General features: G+C 40.5%; 1 protein-coding gene across 1 annotated transcript in view; it reads right to left on the bottom strand.

Moving 5' to 3' along the window:
• The window catches only part of RGS22 (regulator of G protein signaling 22), a 61,817-nt gene extending 53,315 nt beyond the window's left edge, over positions 1–8,502 (bottom strand). The window contains exons 1-3 of the mRNA XM_027903106.1: positions 8,382–8,502; positions 7,703–7,731; positions 3,344–3,406 (exon numbers count right to left, since the gene is read on the bottom strand). Of these exons, the coding sequence (XP_027758907.1) occupies positions 3,344–3,406; positions 7,703–7,731; positions 8,382–8,406 (117 nt within the window). The 5' untranslated portion in view covers positions 8,407–8,502. The remainder of the gene's footprint in view (positions 1–3,343; positions 3,407–7,702; positions 7,732–8,381) is intronic.
• Positions 8,503–10,576: the final 2,074 nt, after the last annotated feature.

The following is a 10,576-nucleotide window of genomic DNA, read 5'->3' on the forward strand; positions in this document are numbered from 1 at the left end:
GTAGAGTGCAGGAGAAACAAGCTGACATTACTACACTTGCCTTCAGTGCTGAGTTTGGATGGCAATTTCTGACTTCTGAGTTTTCATTCCTGACTAAACATATTCTTGGATGTTCTTAAAACAGGGATCAAAGATTCAAATTCTAGGGCTGCCTGACCACCTAGCAAAGGAAATGTATCCAGGCCAATGTTTCTCTTAAATCTTTCATTTTACATTAGTTCCTAAGGAAGGTGTAACTCGTTTGTGTGTCATGTAATTGTTTCTGCTACTGTGAAATCACTGTATTACTGGCAATAACTGCCCTCCCGAGGTTATTTGTATTACATTTTTCAGAAATATTTCCTGTACAAACTATCCTTCATTACAGTATGCAGATCTTTGGAGTACTTAGATATTTATATCAGGTTGTCTTAAATACCATTATAACAAGAGGATCACTTAAAAGATACACTGTAAATCACAGCAAAAAAACCCATGAAAAATCTGCTGCTGCTATAGCAAGTCCCCAGTGATACAATTTTCTGTATGCTAATGGTGCAATATAAATCAACGCAGAGGCAGTCTCTTAAAATAAGCATATGCTACCCCTGCTTTCTTGTATCAAGTCACACAATATTTTCAGTTGAACTTGTTGCTTAACTACTAGCACACCTGGGTAATTCTGTTCCCAGGCAACAGCATATAAGCACAACAAGAATAAAGCAATGGAAATTTCAATGTGGTGTTTTAGTAGAAGGAGAGGAAAATTGGGAATGTAAGGTATTCAAACCACAGAACTCAAGGCATTAAGAGAACTTAATCCTGAAGAGGGTAAATACTTAGGAAAAAAATCAAAGAGAAAATAAAACCAATTATGAGAACATTACAGTTAAAAATAGATAATAGAGCATCTGTTTTCAAGAAGATACGTAAATATGTGTAAGAGAGACCACGTGTCATCTCATAAGCTACCAAGATTACCAGCGTAAAACAGTGTTTACCCATGAGTGACTGTGAACTCTTTTCTGTGGGCTTCAGAGCCATCAGGAGCACCTGGACAACTGCTGTGGTTTAGAGCTGCCGAGCTGCGCCAGGACTGTGGGCTGAGGAGCCCTCTGAGGCCAAGGAGAATTTTGGCCTCTAACAGATGTCCTAAAATCTGTGCATGTCCAAGGAGATCAAGAGACTAAGCAGGCTGAACTTCTTACCCGTTCCATCCTCTGAGATTTGCGGAAAACTTGAAGCATAGTTTCCAAAGAAGCAGCGAAGGCATGGAGGATGGTATTCCTGTTCTAAGAACAATCTGGCACATGGAAGGAGGCATGGGTTTAAAAGCTAAGTAGTTAGGCTTGGATTTAGTCAGATATCATAAAGCAGCTGCAAGGGGAGAGGTGGAGAATGCTGGAATAAGAAAAAGCCCCAGCCTCTCTCACCACACACTTTCTTCCATCTGTGTCTCTCCAGTTTTGAAAAAAATTATTCTTAGGAATCTTGCAGTGTGGTGAAAGCACATAAAGGCTGAGCTCCTGAGAGAAGTCAGTATTGGTGCTCTGCACAAAACCCACACCTCTGAATATCTTCAGATTCTATTTTAAGCCCATTCTACCAACCTTAGTTGTGCAATTTCCATTCTATGTGTACATTTACGCAAATCTATGATGTGGTTTACAGAGCACAGCTATATCTAGTTCAGTTTGGTAAGCCAAATCATTAAGTTATGAATCATAACTGAATTTATTTCATTAATGGCTGCGCCAACATCTGAGGTCCAAGGAGCATTAAGAAACATTCTGCCCCTTCCTAACACTGGGAGTGGTTCCTACCAAGCAAGTTGCAGAAATGGGTGTATGTTTGTAGTGTAGCCTGTCAGACTGCAGTGCCTTAGGAGGGGGACAGGCTGTGGGGCAGCTCTGTGGTACATTGGGTAGGAGCCACGAGTGACACAGTGGAAAGGCCTGTGCCACCTGGCAAGGGAGTATGGCTGTAAGGTGTGGGGATGAAGAGAATGGGGATAGTCAAGGCCAAGACTACTAAGATGAAGTTGGATGATATTGCCACGTTGAAGGAGCAGGACCACATATTTGACTCTTGTGACAATGTAGGGAGGCAGGATAGTCGATGGGGAAAAGGAGCAAAATATAGGGCAACTGGTTAAAAAGAGGGCACTGGGTATGCTGGTCTAACTGTAACTGGATCAGCGCACAGAACATAGTGTAAGCCTGCACACTTCTGGCTGCAGATGGGAGAGGAAGAAGAGGGAAGTGCCAACTTTGAGACCTTCAAAGCCGTGAATAGAAATAGAGTTGGTTCCTGAGCTTAAATGTATATTAATCACTGAGTGCATTGCCACAAGACTGTAAAAGGAAAAACATTTGTTATGTCACCACAGTGTGATACTGGAACAGAATTGGACTCCTTACACTTTTAAAATATGTATTTATGTGCCTTTTTCATTTCCTATTCTTATTATTTTAGTGCACAAGTGCACTGTGATCTAAATACATAATTAGTAACATAAATTTAAATACATATATAGCCTGGGGGTCCTGGTGGACAACAAGCAGTTCATGAGCCAGCAGTGTGTCCCTGTGGCCAAGAAGGTCTGGTGTACATTAGGAGGAGCGTTGACAGCAGCTCGAGGGGTCCAGTACAAGAGAGAAACGGAGCTCCTGGAGCAGGTCAGGCACAGGGTGACAAAGGCAATTAAAAGATTGGAACATCTCTGTTATGTGGAAAGGCTGAGAGAACTGGGCCCATTCAGCCTCAAGAAGAGACAAATGAGAGGGGCCCTTATCACTGTCAGTAAGTATCTGAAGGGAAGGTGTCAAGAGGATGGAACCAGGTTCTTCTGGGTGGTGCTGAGGAATAGGACAAGAGGCAACAGGCAGAAATTGATGCATACGAAGTTCCACCTGAACATGAGGAAGAACTTCTTTACAATGCAGGTGACTGCGCACTGAACAGGTTGCCCAGAGAGATTGTGGAGTCTCCCTCACTGGCGAAATTCAAGAGCTCTCTGGATGCAATCCTGTGCCATGTGCTCTAGGATGACCTGCTTAAGCAGGGAGCTTGGACCAGATAAACCGCTGTGGTGCCTTCCAGCCTTACCCATTCTGTGATTCTGTGATTCTTTAGCTCAGCAAGATAACATCTGTCCCCAGAAGTCCAGAAGATACTGTGCTACTTTTTCTGATACTGATAACATTGAGCAGTAAGAGTTACTACCATTGAAACACAGACATATTGTAAAAGTTATGTAATTAGCAAGCAGCAAAATGTAAAATTTTCTAAAATATATTAAGTTACTCTTAATCTTAGTATGGTGTTTCTTGAATTTTGCAAGAGATTTCTGTAAGGTACTTACCGGAAGACTCAAAAATTCATTAAAATAGTCCACAAGCATATCATCTGTGGCTAAGCATTCTTCCTACAGAGAGAAAAAAAAAAACACAAGAGAAAAACACAAAACAAGGCCTGTAGTAATCTGTGCTAACATGGTTTGAGTGCACTATTCCCTCAAATAGTATTTTTTCCATGAGATATGACATGGAAATTTTTGCAAAATATTATTTCCCACTTTTGGGAATCTAATCATTGCATCACTGTTATATTCCAACCACCGCACACTCCTGAGATCCTTAGCAATTTAAAAAACATAAACAAAGGTAAACCCTTGGTGAATAAATTTACAGATAAAGCCTTCATAAACCAAACAGCTTCTAAATGCTGACAACCTGGATGTTTATTTTTGAAAAAATGTGCTTAAGCTAACAGTCTAGAAATTCTCCACATTGTACCTTTCTCTCTTTCACTTGGAAAAAAGGAGCATTCACCAGGGCCACCTTCTGCTCTCACACTGCTGCTTGGGGATGTTTGGGGAATAAAAGGGAGTTCACTGACCTATATTTTGGTTTAACGAGCAAGCAGCGTATGCCATACTTTGAATCTGACAGAAATGGGAGGCTTCCTGTTGACCTCATCAGGAGTGAAGACTGCATCTGTGTTTTTGTAAAAAACACTGCAAGTGTTTTTGTGTCCTTTCTGACCCCTGCATTTTAAATCCTGCTAACAAGACTCAAAAAATTTTGAATAGAAATTAATTTTTTCTGCTCTTGACAAACCCAACATTATAGATCCAGATCTTACTTCTACTGTATAGTAGTATATTGAGTATATATTTAGTATATATGTATATTGAATATATATACTCAATACCACCACCATCCCCATTTCAATTCAATAGAGGGTAAAAGTAGAACATTATTCCACTGGTCTTCAGATACATGTCATCAGTATAATAAAGACACTTAAATTTTTTTTTATAGTTTCTAGAACATTCTATTATTTCTGCCTTGCAAGGCAAGGAAAATGCACCTAAGTCTGATGCATTTGCCAATATCAGCAAAGGTCTTGTGACACAAATCTTGTTTCTCTTTCTTAAGTTCATAGATTGAACTGCACTGGTGAGGAATAGCATTCAAGAGAGGTTATGTACAGTGTGCATGGTATCAGGTATGGACAGGCAGTATCTTGATCCAAACCTCGCTGGCATAAACAAAGACAGCTCAGGCTCAGGTAAGGAAGAAATCTGAGCTAACATACTTTAATATGAACTCAGGAAGACCATTGTGTGCTGGAGGACAAGTCAGAACCAGACCTGATGGTGTTTGCCTGGCCCTAGTCTGCCAACATTTATGCCTTAGTACTTGTGGTTGCTCTTGTGACTGATACAGGACAGGCAAGTCAGCTCATGCTCTTCCCTAGAAAACGCAGACAATGCTAAAAGCAAAGCTTTCTGCATTACAGAGGTTGTGCTTTATTTGAACCACAGGCCCATGGCCCAGTGTAATTGCAGTACCATGGACCTAGAGATGTTTGGGCACTGATTAAACAGGAGAAGTTATTTAGGACTATGCAGGTAACACATGTTTTTAATTTCCCAAGGATATAATTCTCTGCAGTCCCATATAACAGCAAGAAATGTAAACACAGTGGTTGATTAATCAATAAAATGTTTACGATCTTATTAATGCAAGCTTTACTACTCACTGATCTTACTGCATCTATACACAATAGACTTTCCTCTGGTTTTTGGAGGGTTTTTTGTAGACAGTCTTATTTGAAATCATGGTTGCACTTTCATATTTGCACATTATAGGTTTTGGAGTTGCATGTACAATAGTACAGCTTAGATTTTTGTGTCAGGAAGTATTTTGTTTCATCTTTCCTACTGCACAGGCTAAATTATCACTATAAAAAGCTGCCTTTCATGAAGAATTGCGACTGGAGGTTAAGGTGTGCTAAAAATCGGTCCAAAACTGTTTCATGCAATTTTTGTATGAATAGAAATATCTTGAGCCTGATTTCTATCACTCTTTTAGCATTGAAAGGAATTTTTAAATCATTTTGGCATGGAAGACAATAATTTCTTAGGTAGTTTCTGGAAACAAATCTAATAGCTTCTATCTATAGCATTTGATACCTTTCTCTATTACTGCCATCACGAAAAAGTACAGAAACACGGAAATATTATTAGACATCAAAGGGGAAGTTGAATGTGGATAAAAGCAGCACTATACTGCAAGATTTGCATTTCATGTTGCAGCACCCACTGAAATGATAAATACCTCTCCACTCTTGACAAATATATAAAACATGACATCTTTTAAATGTCAAAAGCTAAAAGTTAACATAAAACCCTCTGCTTAATAGAACTCTGACAGCTTCATGCCTGTGTGTGAAGTTCATCTGGAGTCAGACATATCAAGTCATATTAAGGAGCCTGCAGAATCCAGGTTTAATGTAATCTAAATATGCAGTTAGGAGATGTTCTCATGTACATATTTATATATGTCAAGTACCTTTTATGTATAGAATCACAGAATTATAGAATTGTTTAATTGTAAAAGATGTCTAAGATCATCAAATCCAACTGCTAACCTGGCACTACCAAGCCCACCCCTAAACCATGTCTTTTAAATACCTCCAGAGGTAGTTACTCACCCACTTCCCTGGGCAGCCTGTTCCAAAGCTTGACAAAACTTTTGGTGGCAAAATTTTCCTAATATTCAACCTAAACCTCCCCTGGCACAGCTTCAGGCAGTTTCTAGTTGTTCCTATTGCTTGTTACTTGGGAGAAAAATAACTGCATCTGCAAACTTGCTGAAGGTGCACTTCATCCCCTCGTCTAGGTTGTCAATAAAGATATTAAATAGGACTGGCCTCAGTACTGATCCCTGGGAAACCCCAGTGGTGACCAGCCACCAACTGGATTAAAGTCACTCCATTCACCGCCATTCCCCAGGCCTGGCCATCCAGCCAGGTTTTTTACCCATCAAACAGTGCACCTGTCCACATCATGGGAAGCCAGTTTCTCCACAAGAACGCTGTGGGAGATGGTGTCAAAGACTTTACTGAGTCCAAGTAGACAACATCCATAGCCTTTTCTTCATCCACTAAACGGGTCACCCTGTCAAGTGTGATAATATTTATGAAGCAGCATCTGTTTTTCCTAAACGCACACTGGCTGAACTGATCCCCTGATTGTACTGCACATACCAGTGTTATGGCACTCAAGATGATCTGCTCCATGACATTCTCCAGCACCAATGTTAGGCTGACAGGCTTGTAGTTCCCCAAATTCTCTTTCCAACCCTTGTTATAGAGGAGCTTTGCATTTTCCAACTTCTGTCACTTGGGACCTCCCAGCCAACTAGGACTGCTGGTAAATGATTGAAAGTGTCTCAGTGAACACATTCACCACCTCAGTCAGTACTCCTGGGTGAATCCCACAAGCCCCATGGACTTGTGCAGGTCTAAGTGGCATAGCAGGTCACTGGCCATTCCCTCCTGGATTATGGGGGCTCCATTCTGCTCCCTGTCTCTGTCTTCCAGCTCATGGGCACCCTGACAATTATTAGTCTTCTTATTAAAGACTGAGGCAAAGAAGGTATTAAGTACCTCAGCCTCTTCCTCAGCCTTTGTCACTGTGTTTCCTCCCACATCCAACAAAGGACGGAGATTCTCCTAGGCCCTCCTTTTGTTGCTGATGTATTTCTAGAAACACTTTCTGTTGTTTTTACAGCTGTAGCCACATAAGGTTCTAGCTGGGCTTTGACCTTTCTAATCTTCTCCCTGCATGACCTCACAACATCCCTGTGATAGTCCTGAGCTGCCTGCCCCTTTTTCTCACTGAGTTCCAGCCAAAGTTCTCTTGTTCTTCTTCACTGCTGGCTTGTCTTTTGGCATATGGGGACAGCTTGCTCCTCTACCTTTAAGATTTACATATACTTATGTATTTATATATACGTATATTTACATATTGACAGATTTATATATACCTTTCAAATGAGAAGGTAAACATCAGGGAACTTCTACAATGAGCTATGAGCAAAGAGCAGAAAATATAAAGTAAGGAGATTGTTAAACCTGTCATGCTGAACCTTCCAGTTGATTGTTTCCTTCCTTCCTTCGTCCTAATTCTCCTTCTTTTCCATTTCCATCTTTATTCTCCACAGTCTCCTGTTATTATTTTTTCTAGTTATTTCAAAACTAAGTATTATTTTCTCTGAGAAAATTGTAAGAAATTACTCAGTACTCCATACTTACAAAGGAAAGAAATGAGAAAACAGACAACAGTTTCCAAAATCGGGGTATTTTTTGCTTTTTTTGCTCCATAGCTGCACAACAAAAATAATGATCAAGCCTTATAAAGCATACTTACAAACACTTCTTCTGTTATACACGGAGGTTCTGAAAAACATAAATAAAATATCATATGTTATCCAAGAAATACAGTCAAGCTGGTTCAACTAGGATTACAATATGGGAACAAAAAGTAGTGAGGCATGACACCCTTTCCTGGATATTCTGAAATAAAATAACTTAGCCTGAGGAAATAAAATAAACTAAGAACATGCAGTAATGTTGACCCACGCATAAAAAGGTTAACTACCACAAGAATGATTTAAATATCATTCAAGTATTATTTAACTATATTATTTCTCATGCATATCAGTTAACTTCTTGTCAGCTTTCCTTTGCAAAATTGGTTAGTAGACGCTTGGTGGTTTTAATGAAAATACAGATTTGTATGATGGAGCTTTGAACAGCAAATACTAAGAAACATCTGGTAAAACTGAGATGATACAATTCTGAATGTTCCCAGATAACCAAATCTCACTCATTCTAGGAGAATATTCTGTCATTTGCGATGCCATTTGAAGGCAGTGAAGTTCTTTCTGCAGAGTGATTGATTCCGCTGGGCAAGTTTAAACCTGGCAGTTCAAAATCACGCTCTTTCATGACACTGTCGGTGCCTCCGCCTGGGGCCGTCACCGTGGGGCCGGACCCCTCGTCTGACACGGATCCAGCCCACACCCCGCGTGGAAACTGCCACGTACCTGTGGTGAGCCTCTTCGACTGCATCCTGGAGCTGCCCACCTGGGCCGCGGAGGTGCCGCCTCGGAGGGCAGAGCAGCAGGAGCGGCTGCGGAGCCGCCGGGCCGGGCCGGGCCTGCGGGCGGCGCGGGCAGCGCGGCGGGGTTGCCATGGCGGCGAGGGCAGCGCTGCGCCGGCAGCGCCCGGCCCACAGCCCCGGGGCTGAGCGTCCCGCGGGAGTGCCAGGAGAACCAGGAACCCGAGGGTGCCTGTAGCCAGAAATGGACTTAAACTCTCCCAGAATGTCGGTTTCTTCCTTGGCTCGAGGGGGTAGCTCCAGGATATAAGAAAAAAGCCACGTTTCTGCAATGGTCAGCGAAAGCTGCGTGCAAAGAGGGAATTCAGGCTCCTCTTTGAGGATTTCAGTGGGTTTCTGGGACCTGAGAAACATCCTACCTAGCGAGCATCTGATACTAGAACTGTGTAAATCCTTCAGGGGCTTTTGGCATGAAAGTTCTCTCAAAGATTCTCCACTTCTGCATATTTCCAGACCAGCACTGCTTTTACTAGCTTGGCAAAAAAGCCTGCTAGGATCAGTTGTACAAGATGTCATGTATGCAAGTTCGGGCTCTTTTGAGAGGCCTAATCCGTCAGCTGTGCTCAGGAAGTGCCCGAAATGCACCAAGACCTTCCCATTCACAGCAAAATCTGTCATTTGTGCCCCCTTTCACAGAACAGTATGGTATATCCTGTCATACACCTCAGCTGTGAAAAAAAGTTCTATTTTAATTCCTACATGACTTTGGTGGAATTCATGATTAAGTAAGAACTGCACATGCTCAGGGACTGCAGCCTAAAGTCCAGAAATTGATGGTTTTCAAACTGAACAAGCAGCAAATCAAATATAATTGAGGCAGGGAAAATGGCTTCATCTCCTAGGAACAAATGGTATTTCGCACCCTCTGCTCCAGATGTTTATTGCCATTCCTGGGAATGCCTGCCCAAATATCACTGCTCTAATTGCTAAATATCAGAGTGATACTGCTAGTTGTCTTTATGTAATATTATTAGGTGTCTGATCAGCTGTTTTAGGCTGGTTTGGGTTTGGGGTTTTTTTCACTTAAGGGGAGAAAAGTATTTCCAAAGACCTAAGAGATTAGCTGAATAATGTCTTAGTCAAGGTACACATTTCAGTCAAAAGTTTCATATATATGCAAAGAGCATATTCAAGAGAAGCAAAGAATAAAATATAAAAATTCAAACAAGTGAGCTATGGACAATTTAAATATTATTACTCGAAGTATTAACTATTCTTAAGTTCTCTGTATGTGGGTTCTATTCAATAAGACATGACAGTAATTTAACACTTAAGGGCATACATTTAAGTACACACTTTCCTAGTGCCAGGTATCAGGACATGTTCTATTTTCACTATGAAATATTTCAAATAGGTATGCCTAATGTGTATGTAAGAAAAATATGCATTGCAATATTAATTGCATTCATAAATTTAACTTTACCATAAAAGGTAAAGTTAAACCTTTGCAACAGGTAGGAGAACTCTACTCCATTGTATCATCCAGCTGGATTGTCTCATAACCAAACTACTTAATATGATTGTAACTTTAGGCTGATGTTGATTTCACTCATTTTCCCCTGCCCTTTTTCTTTCTGATGTAGATGTAAACATAGTCTTTGGTGTAAACTTTCTCCTAAACTTCCCTAGTTGCTTGTATTTTTTGAAGAAAAAACAATGGAAACATGACAGAATATGTCGGTTTTTTGTTTGTTTGTTTTTTTAATTAGAAATGGAAGCTACAAGTCAGCTTAGATAGAATTGAAGTCTGGAAAGGACTCAATTAAAAATTAAAATAAAATAAAATAGCCCTTTTTCTCTCCTTCTGTCATCTACTATATTTTGATATAAAACTCTTAGGTCTTTGTGCTCTTTGTCATGTGCTTCAAAGATGGCATTTTGGATTAAGCTCATCAGGAAATACACTCTGTACTCTCTCATGGAGAAGCTGTCAGCAGTCGTCATCACTTTCTCATTATCTTACTTAACAACACACACTTAGGTCAAATACTTCATGTATATGCATTTCAGTCCTGATTTTATATTGCCAGTTGAAAGTTCACCAGTTGGAGAAGCTGAGATATAAAGATTAAGCTCATCTACCTCATTTTTCTCTTTCCATGCTCTTCTTTTAATCTTTGT

Source organism: Empidonax traillii, unplaced genomic scaffold, assembly GCF_003031625.1.
Source record: "Empidonax traillii isolate 1590-97213 ecotype Southwest subspecies unplaced genomic scaffold, ASM303162v1 scaffold933:size234345, whole genome shotgun sequence".
Classification (NCBI taxonomy): domain Eukaryota; kingdom Metazoa; phylum Chordata; class Aves; order Passeriformes; family Tyrannidae; genus Empidonax; species Empidonax traillii.